This window comes from Hypanus sabinus, chromosome 9, assembly GCF_030144855.1.
Source record: "Hypanus sabinus isolate sHypSab1 chromosome 9, sHypSab1.hap1, whole genome shotgun sequence".
NCBI classification, from domain to species: Eukaryota; Metazoa; Chordata; class Chondrichthyes; order Myliobatiformes; family Dasyatidae; genus Hypanus; species Hypanus sabinus.
In genome coordinates this window covers 11,068,499-11,085,422 of record NC_082714.1, presented here as the reverse complement: position 1 = coordinate 11,085,422, position 16,924 = coordinate 11,068,499, and the positions used below count along the sequence as shown (strand labels likewise).

General features: G+C 43.2%; 1 protein-coding gene across 1 annotated transcript in view; it reads right to left on the bottom strand.

Annotated features, from left to right (window-relative positions):
- Positions 1–1,998: 1,998 nt before the first annotated feature.
- LOC132398969 (uncharacterized) overlaps positions 1,999–16,924 on the bottom strand; it is a 126,001-nt gene continuing 111,075 nt past the window's right edge. Inside the window, exons 23-26 of the mRNA XM_059978807.1 lie at positions 12,036–12,177; positions 11,753–11,940; positions 5,853–5,994; positions 1,999–3,744 (exon numbers count right to left, since the gene is read on the bottom strand). Of these exons, the coding sequence (XP_059834790.1) occupies positions 3,566–3,744; positions 5,853–5,994; positions 11,753–11,940; positions 12,036–12,177 (651 nt within the window). The 3' untranslated portion in view covers positions 1,999–3,565. The remainder of the gene's footprint in view (positions 3,745–5,852; positions 5,995–11,752; positions 11,941–12,035; positions 12,178–16,924) is intronic.

Sequence of the window (16,924 nt, the reverse complement as noted above, 5' to 3'; positions counted from 1 at the left end):
AGTAAAAAGGGCTGTACTGAGGAGTTATGAGTTGGTGCCAAAGGCATACCGGCAGATGTTCCAGAACTTGAGAAAGCCTTGGAACCACACGTATTTAGAGTTTGCTCGTGAGATGCAAATATATTGTGAGTGTTGGTGCGCCTCAAAAGGGGTTGATGAAGATTATGATAACCTGTTACAGTTAATACTGATAGAGCAGTTCAAAAGTTGTATTCCTGAGAGTATGAAGACGTACTTGGATGAGAAGGAGACAGAGACTCTGTCTGCGACTGTCAAGTTAGCAGATGAGTATGCTTTAACCCACAAGTCAAAGTTTTCCTCAAATAAGAGCTACCAAAGAGGCAGTAGGGATGGTAGAAAAAGTCCACCGGCTAAGGCAGAGAATAAGCCAGGAGCTAGTGGAAAAGGTGAGGAGGAGGAAAAGCAGGCTGGCAGGAAGGTTCCTAGCTTTACGGGTTATAATTGTGGCAAAGTTGGTCATATAGCATCTAAGTGCTTTGCTCCGAAAAAGGAGACAGGAAAAGGGAAAAAGGCAGTCCAGACTGGTTGCATTGAGTCGGTCAGCAAGATGAGAAAGGTAAAGGTAGACAGAGCACAAGAGGGGCGTGAGAAGTTTATCTCGGAAGGGACGGTGTCTGTGAAGGAAGGAGAAACCCCAGTTCCAGTGTGGATCTGGAGAGATGCTGGGGATACGTATTCAGCAGTGAAGCTGACCAGCAAGCCTGTGAGAGCTGAGGACCCGCCCATAGATTCCAAGATTTATCCCGCATGCGCAATAACTCGCAGCATGTCTAGAAAGGTGGCTGAGAAAGGAGCCAGTTTAAATGAGTCCAGTGTTAATTTAGCAGAGACATTTTTGCCAACCTTGTATGAAAAGGGGTTACCGGATGAGAAGGAAAAGGATAGTGGGGTGAAAGAGAGTAAAGGAGAGGAGGTAGATTTACCCTTAGCCAGGAGAGAATTAATAGAGGCGCAGAGTAAAGATGAGAAACAGATATGGCAGTTAGAAGGTCCAGGGTTGGACATGGATGATCGGTCTGGCTTGACAGAACTGTTTGCAGTTGAAGAATTTGAATGTGTTCCCGATAATGATGTAAGGGCTGTCCTAGATGAAAAGGATGCCGCTACCTTGAGGGAGTCTGCTGGGTTAGCAGACAAGGTTGTTTGAACCCGCAAGGTTGAGTTTACTCCAAAGGGGAGTTGCCCAAAGAGTAACTGGGAGGATCAGGGGAACTTAGAATTTGAAAAGGAGACTGGTATTGAAAGCCTGGAAGAGGTAGATATCCAGTTTGCGTGTGTTCAGGTGTTGAAGTACCTATGGAGTCACAGGGTACCGAACCTAGTATTGAAACTCAGGAAAACGCTGAGGTATCTGATTTAGTTGAAAAGGAATGCAGTTCTTTTGGGTCAGACGGACTTGGTTTAGTGAAGAAAGGGTTAACCTTGGTACCAGTGGAAAGTGTTTGTGTTAGAAGGTGTTGTTCCTAAATTGAATAAAGAAAATTTAATGTCTGAATTGGTTTTAGAAGGTTGATAAAAGGGAAGGACCCGTTAACTGAATAATGGCTTGTTAACAAGATGCCTGTGAATCAATTACAGTTTGTTTGGAAATTTAAGGATAAACAACTCGCAGATGTTATTCAAGTAGGTGATTTGGAGAGGCAGAACTTGAAATGTTGTTTTGACCAAGAGGGATCATCTGCCGGTGTTAAACTCTAAACAAATAGAATGAAAGATCCTGAAGATAAAATTAATGACTTGCTTAAAATTAACGAATTGTGTGGAAGTTCAGCAAATGGGCTTAGTTTGGAAAACATTGGTGATAAGGTAACTCCTGTGAAAGGAGTCTGTGAAGGCCTATTCCGCACTGGTGAGCAAGCTAACCACGTGAGAGTTAAGTGGAAAAGGGACAAAGGTTGACCAAATGCCACTTTGAATAACAGGATCTGGTTTTGAGGGAATTTGACAAAGCATGTGAATAATAAAGACAACATCATGGAAGATTGAATGTTAAGTTTAAATGTAAAATAGAGATTAGTATTTGCACAAACTTTTAGAATGTACCACAGTATAATCACACATGTATTGGTTCACACTTTGTAATAGACACCTAAGCTAAGATCACAACCCTTTAGTTTTTTTTTTGCTAACATGAAAAATAAAAAGTAGGTGGTTACTAAGTTGGAGTCTGTTGTTACAGAAATTTGATACTAAAATGCAACATGAAAAGGGGAGTGACAATGTAATTGTTGATTGTTTATCTAGATGTTAATTTGAACGTGTATCTGTATTACTCTTGTAGTTAAGACAACTTCTGTATTTTGTTAAACTCTGTAATTCAGTCATGTGCTTTATTAGTTAATTTTCCCCCCTGGTGAAAATTCTCAGAAGGATGGGAGTGTTATGAGTGATGAACAGACCTGATGGACAATGGGGTACAGGATAGCGTTCCCCCCCCCCTGAGAAACACGAACTATTGCTGTTGCTATGCTGGTCATGAAAAAGAGACGAAAAACAGGCAAGAACATCTGCGACAGATAAGAGTGAGGGGGAAATCGCTGATTAACCGTATTGTGACTCCTTTTTGAATTATTTACTGTTTCGCTGCAAGGACAATAGTTTGCTCATAAACATTCCTCAGTGGACTGAAGGAGTGGCCTTATTTGATGGACACAGTCATTCAGGAGTGATGGATAGCTGAGTCCCTGTGAGTAGGGATAAAAGACAGATCTGGAGAGACACCCTCCAGTGGACACTGATTGAGTGTTGGAACCCACAAGAAAGGTGGGGGCTTTGGAGACCAAACCAGGAAATCGGTCAGTAAAGCTCACAGTGTTAAAGCAGGGCCGCTGGGGACTTGTGTGTGTGTGTGTGTGTGTCCACTCATGCCAGAGTGACGAGTCCACCACAGAAGAACGGTCTGGCTGAGGATGGAGAGGTCATAACTGAATGACCACAAAGATACGACGGATTAAGAAAGCAAAGGAAGGTTTGCCTGACTGTAGCTGTTACATCTCGCTCGCACTCTCTCTCTCACCAACGATTACAACAACCATAACTACATCAGCACTTATGAACTGAACTGAACTTTATACTTTTCTATGACAATTTATTTACCCCAGGCATCAATAGAGCTTGTTTATTATTGCTTATTATTATTCCTACACTTTTAGGTTTATTACTGCTAACTTGTTTTATATGTATATTTGCATTATTGATATGGTTTTTGCTTATTTTTATTAATAAACACCTTTAGTTTGGTACCACCAGACTCCAATGGATTCTTCTTTCTCTGCTGGTAAGACACCCAGTTACGGGGTACGTAACAACGACAACCTATGCCCCTTGATTATGAACATCCAAACTATCCTGTTTGGTTGTACCCCAAATCATATGAATCCTAAAACGTGTGTTGCTTCTGAATGGTGGCCTTCCCATCACTGAGTCACCTGGCTATTAGCAGAGTTTGCTAACGAGCTAAGTTTGTATACGAGCTCTGATAAGAGGATTACAAAAATAATGAAAAGGAGATAAACAAGACAAGTCGTGAAATGATGTGTTTGCATCAGCGACGGACTGCACACACATTTTGGTATTTTGGGCATGAGATGGAGCCCACTCCAGATGTAAGCTCCAGATTGGTAACGTTCGGTGGGACTTGAAACCTGAACCTTTGTATCAGGATGGTAAAGAACAGGAAAAGCTCCATTCTGGCCAGGGTCTCCCCCGCACAGGCCCTGCGTCCTGCAAAACAGAGTGGCAAACAAAGTCAATTTTCAGAAACCAAAGTTATTCACCCTCACCCCAAGACACTGAACAGTAGCATTTTATAATGGGAATGCAAGTTAACAGTATTTCTCTCTCTCTACAGATGCTGCCTGGCTTGCTGTATGGTCTTTGCTTTTTCTTTCGTTTAGATTTCCAACCATCCTGTGTTTCCCATCGTTCTGGCCATATTCTGCTATCCTTATTCACCTCCTCTCGTCAGATTACCTGCCTCCCTTCCTGTGTGTCTTTGTCACTCACTCAGCCAGCACCACCCTCATTTAGTTTCTCTTGACCCTCACACTGTCATGGACATTCCCTTCATCCTCCAGGGGCATCCCTACTTCTCTGTAACTTCAACCATTGCTTCTCAAGTATTCCTAGTTCCACCAAAAGACATTAGCTGAAATGTTAACTTTCTTACACCCATCATTGACGCTGATTGACCTACTGACTATTTCCACAATACCCTGATTTTCTTTCACAATGTGATAGTGCTGGAGAGGGTACTGAGGGCATCTCTGGGATGTCCCCTGGAAGAAGCTCTTCGGTCATGAGGAAGGGTTTGATAGTTTTCCCTTGAGTGAGGCAATATAAGAACATAAGAGATAGGAGCAGGAGTAGGCCAATCGGCCCCTCAAGCCTGCTCCGCCATTCAACAAGATCATGGCTGATCCAATCTTAACTCTAGTTTTCACTGAATCCCACAAGGCAACAGTGCCAACCAACAGGGCACCGTGCCGCCCATTTTATTTTATTATTCATCCCGCCCAAACCCATGTGATCACCCGGGGAAAAAAAAACGATTTGCCAATTGAGGAAAAAAAATCTGGAAAATTCCTCTCCGACCCATCCAGGCTATCGAAAACTGGTCCAGGAGATCACATGGCTGATCTAAACCTAGCCTCATGTCCACTTACCTGCTCGCTCACCGTATCCACTAATGCCATTTTTATCCAGGAAAATGTCTATCTCCGTTTTGAATTTATTGAGTGAAGTAGCTTCCACAGCTCTCTGGGGCAGTAAATTCCACAGCCCCACTACCCTCTGAGTGAAGAAATTTCTCCTCATCTCAGTCCTGGAACGGCATCCCCTTATTTTAAGATTATGCCCCCTAGTCCTAGTTTCACCCATCATAAGAGGAGATTCTGTTTCTGTGCTGTGTAACACCATAAATTTACACTCAGTGGCCACTTTATTAAGTAGCTCCTGTACCTAATAAAGTGACCACTGTGTGTATGTTCATTGTCTTCTGCTGTTGTAGTCCATCCACTTCCCGGTTCAACATGTACGTTCCGAGGTGCTCTTCTGCACACCAGTGTTGTAACACATGGTTATTTGAGTTATTGTTGCCTTTCTGTCAGCTTGAACCAGTCTGGCCTTTCTCCTCTGACCTCTTTTAATTACAAGGCATTTCTTCCTACTGAACTGTTAGTCACTGATGCCTTTTGTTTCTCACACCATTCTCTGCAAACTCTGGAGATTGTTGAGCATGAAATCGCAGGATGTCAGTTGTTTCTGAGATATTCAAACCACCCTGTCTGCTGCCAGCAGTCATTCCCCTGACAAAGTCATTTAGTTCATATTTCTTCCCCATTCTGATATTTGTTCTGAACAGCAACTGAACCTCTTGACCATGTCTGTTTGCTTCTACACTTTTAAGTTGCTGCTACATGACTGGCTAATTAGAATTTTGAATTAATGAACAGGTGTACCTAATAAAGTGGCCATAGAGTGTCTAACTGCAGTTTATAAAACTGAGGGGTATAGACAGGATCACTGCCTGAGACAGTAGCAGAAGCAGAGCTGTTGACAGCATTTAAGAAGCATCTGGATGATCACTAAAATTGAATAGAAGATAGAAGTTCCAAGTTCTGGAAGATGTGATTGATACTGATTGGCGCACAGTGGTTGGCATAGAATAGTGGGGAGAATGGCCTGTTTCCATGCTCAATGACTATGACTTATTTCCTACCATCTACTTATGTTTGCTTTACCATCCTGATATAAACATTCCTTTCTACAAATAGGCCAAGGTCAGAGGAGAAATCCCACTAACCTACAATCCAGGGATTTAAACTTCTTACCCATAGAAAAAGGAGCAAATGCATCTCTCTTCACAAACTTCCCATCAGCATCCAGAAAGTTGGAAGGGTTGAAGTCATTTGGGCTTTCCCATTGAGTTTTGTCGTACAACACCGATGTTAGCAAAGGGACCACTGGTGTGCCCTAAGAATGTAATTTATAAGTTAGGTTGTTATTCCCTTTGAGAATTATCACTGAAAGTATTTCGCTAGAACAGAATTAACAAACTTGGCAACTATTCCACACTTCAGGTACTGTACATTTGTACCTCTAACAGATCTCCAATGTCCTTCACTCAGCCAAGGTCAACTGCGTCTCGATCTTCAGTCCATTCTGAAGCCCTCCATTGGTCAGGGTCACCATGGATGTTGTATCCTAGCTGTCTATGTGATATGCTAGTCAGGGGCAGTATGATATGGAGAGAAAGCTATTGCCCATGTAGCAGGCTCTCCTGCCCCACACAGCTGATCAATCCAAAGACCATAAGACCATATGATATAGGAGCAGAATTAGGCCATTTGGCCCATCAAGTCTGCTCCACCATTTCATCATGGCTGATCCAATTTTCCACTCAGTATCAATCTCCTGCATTCTCCTCATATTCCTTCATGCCCTGGACAATCAAGAATCTATCAACCTACCTTAAATATACATGAAGACTTGGCCTCCACAGCTGCCTGTGGCAAAGAATTCCACAGATTCACCACTCTCCGGAGAAAAAAAATTCATCCTTATCTCTGTTCTAAAAGGACATCCCTCTATTCTGAGGCTGTGTCCTCTGGTCTTAGCCTTTCCTACTGTAAGGCAACATCTTCTCCACATCCACCCTATCCAGGCCTTTCACCGTCTCATAGGTTTCAATTAGGTCACCCTTTATTCTTCTGAATTCCAGTGAATACAGGCCCAGAGCCATCAAATGTTCTTCATATGACAACCCATTCAATCCTGGAATCATTTCTGTGAACTTCCTTTGAACCTTGTCCAGTTTCAGTACATCCTTTCTAAGATAAGGGGCCCAAAAGTGCACACAATCCTCCAAGCGAGGCCTCACTATGCTTTATAAAATCTTAACATTACATACTTGCTTTTATATTGTAGTCCTCTTGAAATAAATGCTAACATAGCATTTGCCTTCCTCACTACAGACACAACCTGCAAACTAACCTTTAGGGAATCCTGCACAAGGACTCACAAATCCATTCGCCTGTCAGTTTTTTTGTACTTTCTCTCCTTTTAGAAAAGAGTCAACCCTTTCATTTCTTTTAGCGAAGTTCATAACCATACACTTCCCGACCCTATATTCCATCTGGCACTTCTTTGCCCACTCTCCTAATCTGTCTAAGTCCTTCCGTAGCCTTTCTATTTCCTCAAAACTACCTGCCCCTCCACCTACCTTTTTCTTGTCTGCAAACTTTGCAGCAAAGCCATCAGTTCCATCATCCAGATCATTGTCACACAGTCCTGAATAAAGCAGCTACTTAAAGTATCAGTCCCAACACAGACCCTGTGGAACACTACTGGTCACCGGCAGCAACCAGGAAAGACTCCTTTTATTCCCACTCTTTGCCAGCGGCCAATCAGCCACTGCTTTATTCATGCTACAATTTTTTCTATGATACCACAGGCTCTTAACTTGTACACAACATCAACTAATTCTCCTTTCTCTATCCTGCTTGTTATTTCTTCAAAGAATTCCAACAGAATTGTCGGGCAAGATTTTCGCTTGAGAAGCCATGCTCTCTAAGGCCTATTTTATCACGTGCCTCCAAGTACCCTGAGACCTCATCCTTAATAATCGATTCCAACATCTTTGCTGCCACCAAGGTCAGACTAATTGGCTCATGGTATCCTCTCTTCTGCCTCTCTCCCTTCGTGAAGAGTGGAGTGACATTTGCAGTTTTCCAGTAATTCAGAACCACTGCAGAATCTAATGATTCTTGAAAGATCATTACTAATGCCTCCATGATCTCCAGCCAGCTTTTCTGAACTCTGGGGTATTCACCATCTGGTCCAGGTTACTTAGCTACCATCAGACATTTAGTTTCTCAAGAACCTTCTGTCTGATAAATGGCAACCACACACTTCATGACCCCTGACACCTGGAACTTCCAACATACTGACAGTGGCTTCCATAGTGAAGACTAATGCAAAATACTCATTTAGATTGTCTGCCATTTCCTTGTCCGTTGTTACTACCTCTCCAGCATCACTTTCCAGGGACCCATATCCACTCTCAGCTCTCTTTTACACTTCATGTATCTGAAGAAACTTTTGGTATCCTCTTTGATATTATTGGCTAGCTCACTTTCGTATTCCATCTTTACCTTCTTAATGACGTTTTTTAGTTGCCTTCTGTTGGTTTTTAAAAGCTTCCCAATCCTCTAACCACTAATTTTTGCTCTATTAAATGCCCTTTCTTTGGCTTTTCTGTTGGTTTTGATTCTCTTGTTAGCCACGATGGTGTAATTTTGGCCCGAGAATGCTTCTTCATCTTTGGGATGTATATATCCTGTGCCTGCCATATTGCTTCCATAAATTTCAGCCATTGCTGCTCTGCTGTCCACCTTTCGATTTTGTCCACCTTTTATGTTGCAATTCATCCTGTTGACTGCAATTTTGCGCTATCAGCAGCCTCTCCTCATAACACAATACACTACAAAATCCAAAGGAATGGCAGGCACCAATCCAGTCTGGCACCAGTGGCATTGCAGGTGTCGCCAGGCAGTGCTGAACTCAATGTACAACTGCCTTACGGATTCCATCTCTTCCCCCTGAGTGGGCATCGCTCCAAGGCAGTGAAGGTTTGAAATCAGACGTTTTCTTCTCCTAGATGAGCTGCCAAGCACGGCCGATAAGCCCCATCTGCCCGAAGCGGCTGGTTTTAAGGTGCAAAAAACCCACCTTTTCCCTTTCTGCTGCCAGTCAAAACATTTTCACCAGGATCAGTAGCTAAGGCCAGGAGCTGGATTTGATTGTCAGAGCCTATTTGAGATGCATGCCATGGGGAGCATTTAATAGGTAGTGGGAGCTTATCCCCAACACCTTCCCTGGCTATGAAACCTTACGGAACCAGCAGTGCATTGACTTCCGAAATTCCTTCTCTGTCACTCACTTACCTTAAACTCCAAATGGAGTAATGTTCTTCTGGACCAAGCTGCACAACTCAGTACAGAAAGATCGCAGACATAGCACAAATTATATTTCCACGATTAAATTAAGCAATATTAGGGTACAGTTATGACACAAGTTAAAAAGTATAACACTGCTGGCACTTCATGTATGATGAGACCCAGGTTGTGATGCGGAGATCTGTAGTTTCAGATCAATATTGATCTCCTGATGCCACAGTACCTCCTGCATGATATTTGAAGGTCAGAGATTGCTGGATAAATGAGAGGAATCACTACCAATGCCTAGGCCCCTGCATACATATCACTCCTGATAAATATCTCTGATCAGTGCAAGAGAGACCCCGACGATCTTCTCAGCAGTTCTTGCAACCCTCTGTAAGGAGTTGCAGTCAGGTCCCTTGCAATTCCTGTAGCAGACAGTGATGGGGATTGGTCAGGGCACCCTCGATGGTGCTTCTGTAAAAATTCATTAGAATGGAGGAGGAGCCTCACTGGCCTCAATCTCTTCAGGAAGTGGAGACGCGGAGGTGGTGTTGAGGGACCAGGTAGGATTGTCCATTATGTGCACTCCCAGAAACCTGGTACTCCTAACTCTCTACAGAGGAGATGTTTATGTGCAGTGAGAAGTGGTCAGATTCCACCTTACTAAAGTCCATAATCATTATTTTCGTCTTGTCCATGTTGAGGATCAAGTTGTTGTGTCTGAAGGCAGCATACCAGACTCTTAGAGGTGCTCGGACCTCTGCTGTCAGTCCTGAGTAAAGCATCTTCTTAAAGTATCACTGCTTAATCAAGCTTACTCCAATAGCTCAGTAAGTTCAACATACACTTATTCCAGGTGCTTACCATCTCTGGGTGAGAGAGGTCTCCCTCAGATACCATTTATATCTCTCTGCCTTACTGCAAAAGTTCAGAGTTCAAAGTCAATTTGGTATCAAAGTATAAACCCCCTTTCTTTCTGGGCATTTCAGGAAACAACTCCTTATCCCTTGCTCGCAGTCTCCCAACTCAGCACCAAGAAACCCACCATTCTTTAGTCGTGTACGTCTAGGGTGTGCACCTTACCAAATCTATGAGATTGGGATGTCTTTTCCACCCAAGGCCCAGTTTGTGTGAACGGTGTGTGATTTCCTGCCCTGTTACAGCTCGTTGCCAGGAAATAACGGACTGCACACCCCATATAATTAAAAGAAGTATATTTATGAATATTAACTTAACTAAGGAGTTAGTAAAGAAAAAAAACAAAAAAGGACCCATTATAATTAAACAGTCAAATATGCACAGGTGGGAGCTCAACTCTTCCAAAATTCATATTCACCAATCCTTGGCAGCTTCCTGCACCTTGCTCCATCAAAAAATGATCCTCGCTGGATTTAAACCTACAATCGGTTCTCACCAGCATCTTCTGTCTTTACCTTCCGCCAAACAAAAAGCAAGGCTCACATTGATGTCAGGCACAAATAAAACCTGCTCCCAAGCCTTCTCTGCTGATTGCATGGCTAACGTTTCTAAGAACACGTTATCTCTAAAAGTAACACAAACTCTGCTTCTACGAAAAGACCATTAGATGAAATACCCTACAACGTTAGCAGTGAAACATTTCCCAGGGCATTACAGATATGCTACAATTAACCATCTTGAGATTTGTTTTCTTGCACGCATTTACAGGGAAAAAGAAATATAACAGAGTTTTATGAAAAAACTATACATAGTCAAAATCTGACAAACAAGAAGAAAAACACTGCAAATGAAGATAATACAGAAAGTATTAGTTGTAAAGGATCCTTGAAAGTGAGTCTGTAGGTTGTAGAATCAGTTCGGAGCAGTGGCGACTGAAGTTATTCTTGCCAGTTCAGGAGCTTGGTGGCTGAAGAGTAATAACTGCTCCTGCACTGTGTAGTATGGGACCTATGGCTTCTGAACATCCTGCCTGATGGTAAGAGAGATGAGAGCATGGCCTGGTTGATGGGGGCCTTTGATAATGGATGCTACTGCCTTGTGTTAGCATTCCATGTAGATCTCTTCAACAGTGAGGAGGGCCTTGCCAGTCACAGACAGGTTGTGGGCTTCGACTTGGGTCGAGATTATCATCAGATGTTCAAGTACGTGTATGCACAGGTGCAATAAGACACCTTCTCGTAGCAACATTGCAGCACATAGCATCACAAGATTTTCACCATCATCATATCTTGTTTAAAAGCCTCAGGTGTAGTATCTTGTGAAAGGCCTTCTGAAAATCCCAGTAAACATCATCCACTGACTCTCCTTGGTCTATCCTGCTTGTTGTTTCCTCAATGAATTCCAACAGGTTTGTCAGACAAGATTTCCTCTGAAGGTCAACCATGTTGATTTTGGCCTTTTTAAATATCATGGGCCTCCATGTACCCCAAAACATCATCTTCAATAATGGACTCAAGCACCTTCCCAACCACTGAAGTCAGGCTAACTGGTCTATAATTTCTTGTCTTTACCTCCTTCCCTTCAGAAAAGAGTGGAGAGACGTTTCCAGAGATAGAACATTCACAACAAAAATGATATAAAATGATACAAGAAAGACACAATAAAAACAAAAAACAAAGTCCATTTTACTGCAAGTTGCCCTCTGTATCTCATCCCCTGACCGATGCCTCATGCTTCCAAAAGGTTGACTATGTCAGTTTGATATGCTAGATAAATTTACACAAAGAAATTTTAAAAACTATCCATTTCACTTTCATAGAACAATTGCTGGCATATGAGAAGCAATCAGTCACTCACTTCACCTCACGTACCTTTGGAAGGAAATATCCTTTGAAGTTCACGTCCTCTGTTGTTGAGTGCATGATGTTCAATGGCACAATGTTAGCAAACCTCTGGATTTCGTGGATCACTGCATCAGTGTACGGCAATTTTTTCCGATCTTCACTTCTGGGGAACCGCTCAGAACCAATGACGGTGGTGATTTCATCGTGGACTTTTTCTGGAACACAAGGAAATGGTTAATGCACTCAGCAGCAGAGTTAAAGCCCAGATTGTCACATGAGGACAAACAGTCATCAATCAGATGCTCCTCACCCTGAATTTGTGGATATTTCATCATCAGTAGCATAGCCCAACGAAGGGTGGTCGAAGTTGTCTCCGTCCCAGCACCAAACAGGTCAGCTACTGTGCCTATCAGGTTGTTTTCATGGAAATATGTATTTGGGTTACCTGATTCCTGTAAAAGATTATAAGATCATAAGATTCACAATAGACAATAGGTGCAGGAGTAGGCCATTCGGCCCTTCTAGCCAGCACCGCCATTCACTGTGATCATTGCTGATCATACACAATCTGCACCCCGTTCCTGCCCTCTCCCCATATCCCTTGACCCTGCTATCTATAAGAGCTCTATCTAACTCTCTCTTGAATGCATCCAGAGACTTGGCCTCCACTGCCTTTTGGGGCAGAGCATTCCACATATCCACCACTCTCTGGGTGAAAAAGTTTTTCTGCATCTCTGTTCTAAATGGTCTACCCCTTATTCTTAAACTGTGACCTCTAGTTCTGGACTCACCCATCAGCTGGAACATGCTTCCTGCCTCCAGCATGTCCAATCCCTTAATAATCTTATATGTCTCAATCAGATCCCCTCTCATCCTTCTAAATTCCAGTGTATACAAGCCCAGTCGCTCCAATCTTTCAACATATGACAGTCATGCCATTCCGGGAATTAACCTTGTGAACCTACGCTGCACTTCCTCAATAGCAAGAATGGCCTTCCTCAAATTTGGAGACCAAAACTGCACACAATACTCCAGGTGGGGTCTTACCAGGGCCCTGGACAGCTGCAGAAGGACCTCTTTACTCCTATACTCAATTCCTCTTGTTATAAAGGCCAGCATGCCATTAGCTTTCTTCACTGCCTGTTGTACCTGCATGCTTGCTTTCATCGACTGATGTCAAGAACACCTAGATCTCGTTGTACTTCCCCTTTTCCTAACTTGACTCCATTTAGATAGTAATCTGCCTTCCTGTTCTTGCTACCAAAGTGGATAACCTCACATTTATCCACATTAAACAGCATCTGCCATACATTTGCCCACTCACCCAACCTGTCCAAGTCACCCTGCATTCTCATAACATCTTCCTGACATTTCACACTGCCAACCAGCTTTGTGTCATCAGCAAATTTGCTACAGTTACTTTTAATCACTTCATCTAAATCATTAATGTATATTGTAAACAGCTGCAGTCCCAGCATTGAACTTTGCGGTACCCCACTGGTCACAGCCTGCCATTCCGAAAGGGACCCGTTAATCGCTACTCTTTGTTTCCTGTCAGCCAGTCAATTTTCAATCCATGTCAGTACTCTGCCCCCAATACCATGTGCCCTAATTTTGCCCACTAATCTCCTATGTGGGACTTTACCAAAAGCTTTCTGGAAGTCCAGGTACACTACATCCACTGGCTCTCCCTTGTCCATTTTCATAGATACATCCTCAAAAAACTCCAGAAAATTAGTCAAGCGTGATTTTCCCTTCATAAATCCATGCTGACTCAGACTGGTCCTTCTACTGCTATCCAAATGTGTCGTAATTTCATCTTTTATAATTGACTCCAGCATCTTTCCCACCACTGACGTCAGGCCAACCAGTCTATAATTCCCTGTTTTCTCTCTCCCTCCTTTCTTGAAAAGTGAGACAACATTAACTACCCTTCAGTCAGCAGGAACTGTTCCTGAATCCATAGAACATTGGAAAATGATTACCAATGCATCCACGAATTCTAGAGCCACCTCTTTAAGTACCCTGGGATGCAGACCGTCAGGTCCCGGGGACTTATCAGCCTTCAGACTCAACAGTCTATCCAACACCGTTTCTTGCCTAATATAAATTTCCTTCAGTTCATCCTTTACCCTAGTTCCTTTGGCCACTGTTACATCTGGGAGATTGTTTGTGTCTTCCCTACTGAAGACAGATCCAAAGTACTTGTTCAACTCATCTGCCATTTCCTTGTTCCCCATAATAAATTCACCTGTTTCTGTCTTCAATGGTCCAATTTTGGTCTTAACTATTTTTTTGCTATTCACATACCTACAGAAGCTTTTACTATCCTCCTTTATATTCTTGGCTAGTTTACTTTTGTACCTCATTTTTTCTTGGTGTATTGCCTTTTTTGTTATCTTCTGTTGCTCTTTAAAAGCTTCACAGTCCTCCAGTTTCCCGCTCATCTTTGCTATGTTATACTTCTTCTCTTTTATTTTTTTACTGCCTTTTAGTTCCCTCATCAGCCATGGCTGCCCCTTACTCCCCTTAGGATCTTTCTTCCTCTTTGGAATGAACTGATCCTGCACCTTCTGCATTATTCCCAGAAATACCTGCCATTGTTGTTCCACTGTCTTCCCTGCTAGGGTATTGTTCCATTGAACTTAGGCCAGCTCCTCCCTCATAGCTCCATAGTTCCCTTTGTTCAACTGTAATACTGACACATCTGATTTTCCCTTCTCTTTCTCAAATTGTAGGTTAAAACATATCATATTATGGTCACTACCTCCTAATGGTTCCTTTACCTCCAGGTCCCTGATCAAATCCAGTTCATTGCACAACACAATCTAGAATTGCCTTCTCCCTGGCAGGCCCCAGTACAAGTTGTTCTAATGAATCCATCTCGGAGGCACTCCACAAACTCCCTTTCTTGGGGTCCAGTACCATTCTGATTCTCCCAGTCTACCTGCATGTTGAAATCCCCCCATGACAACTGTATCATTACCTTTGCAACATACCAATTTTAACTCTTCTTTCAACTTACACCCTACATCTAGACTGCTGTTTGGGGGCCTGTAAGTAACTCCCATTAGGGTCTTTCTACCCTTAGAATTTCTCAGTTCTATCCAGACTGACTCTACATCCCCTGATCTATGTCCCCCCCCCTCACAAGGGACTGAATATCATTCCTCACCAACAGAGTCACCCCACCCCCTCTGCCAGTCAGTCTGTCCTTTCGATAAGATGTATATCCTTGAATATTCATTTCCCAGGCCCTGTCCACTTGAAGCCATGTCTCTGTTATTCCCACAACGTCGTACTTGCCAATTTCCAACTGAGCCTCAAGCTCATCTACTTTATTCCTTATACTTCGTGCATTCATATATAATACTTTTAATTCGTTACTCCCCTCTCCTTTCATATCAATTCCTATTTCACTTGGCCATACTGTATGATCTCTTCTTGAGCTTTCTACTCCATTGATTCTGTTGTCCTTTTTAACTTTTCTTATTTTCACTTTCCCTTTAACTCCATCCTTATATTTCCAGTTCATCCCCTCCCCCCCACTACTTATTTTAAACACATCCATGTTGCAGTGGCAAACCTGTCTGCCAGAATGATGGTCCCTCGCCTATTAAGGTGCAACCTGTCCCTTTTGTACAATTCATTCCTACCCCAAAACAGATCCCAGTGGTCCAAGAAAGTAAATCCTTGCTTCCTGCACCAGTTCCTCAGCCACACATTCAGATCCATTATCTCTCTGTTCCTGCCCTCTCCAGCACGAGGAACTGGAAGCAAACCAGAGATAACCACCCTGGAAGTCCTGCTTTTCAGCCTTCTTTCAAGTTCTCTGAAGTCCCGCTGCAGAATGTCCTTCCTCTTCTTCCCGATGTCATTTGTGCCGACATGCACTACCACTTCCGGCTGTTCACCTTCACCCTTGAGGATTCCCTGCAATCGGTCCGTGGTGTCCTGGACCCTAGCACCAGGGAGGCAACATACCTGTTGCCGCAGAAACCCCTTTCTGTACCTCTTACTATGGAGTCCCCTACTACCACGGCTCTTCCTGATGTCTGACTCCTCGGCTCTGCTTCTGCACCAATTTTCGGCTCGCAGACCTGTCCACCTCTCAGACTGGCAGTATCTTCTGTTCTGACAGCTTCCAAGAGGGTGAACCTGTTTACGAGAGGTACATCCCCTGGGGTCTCCTGTACTTCAAGCATCCTTTCCTTCCTCATCGTCGCCCCCTTTCTCTCTTCCGGTATCCTTGGTGTAACAACCTCACTATAGGTCCTGTCCAGAAAACTCTCGTTTTTGTGGATGAACCTGAGGTCATCCAGTTCCTTCTTCAGTGCTGCAACATGCTCTTTCAGAAGCTGAATCTGGACACACTTTCCACAGATGTAGCAGCCGGGGGCACCATCAGTGTCCCTGACCTCCAACATCATGCACGTAACACACTGAATCAGCTTAGTGGTCATATTTTCACCCTTGTGCCTGACTTAGTCTCCTCCCTCAGCCTCCTCGCCACCAGGCACTTCCCTCAACCAGGCCACTCCACTAGAGGTCTCCCTCTTGTTATTTGCTTGAGCTTTGCTAGTTGCAAGGTCATCTGACCTCAATTGCCCAATCAGCTGTTTTCTGCTGAGTCTGAGCTATTCACGTGCAGAATTAGGCCATTTGGTCCATCAAGACTTCTCCACTATTCCATCATAATGAATTTATTAACCATTCTGCTTCTTTCTCTCTATAACTTTTGACACTCTACTTAATCAAGAAGCTATTAACCTATACTTCAAATATACTAAATGACATGGCAACCACAACCAACTGTGGCAAAGAATTCCACAAAATTCACCACCCTCTGATTGAATAAGTTACTCTTCATCACTGTTATTTGTATTCTGAAGCTATGCCCTCTGTTCCTAGAAACCCACCCCCCTCCAATATAAGAACTATCAGAATTATCCTCCTTACAACAATACTCACAATATTCACACTTCCAAAAATTCAACAGATTTCAATGAGTTCCCCTCATTCTTCCAAAAAAGTACAGCCTGGAGCCATGAATCACTCCTCGTGTGTAAACCCTTTCATTCCCAGAACAATTCTTGTGAATGTCTTCTGGAGCCATCTTTAATCCCTGAACATCCTTTCTTAGATAAGGGAGTAAAATTGCTCACGATGCTTCAAGTGCGGTCTGAGCAATGCCTTATA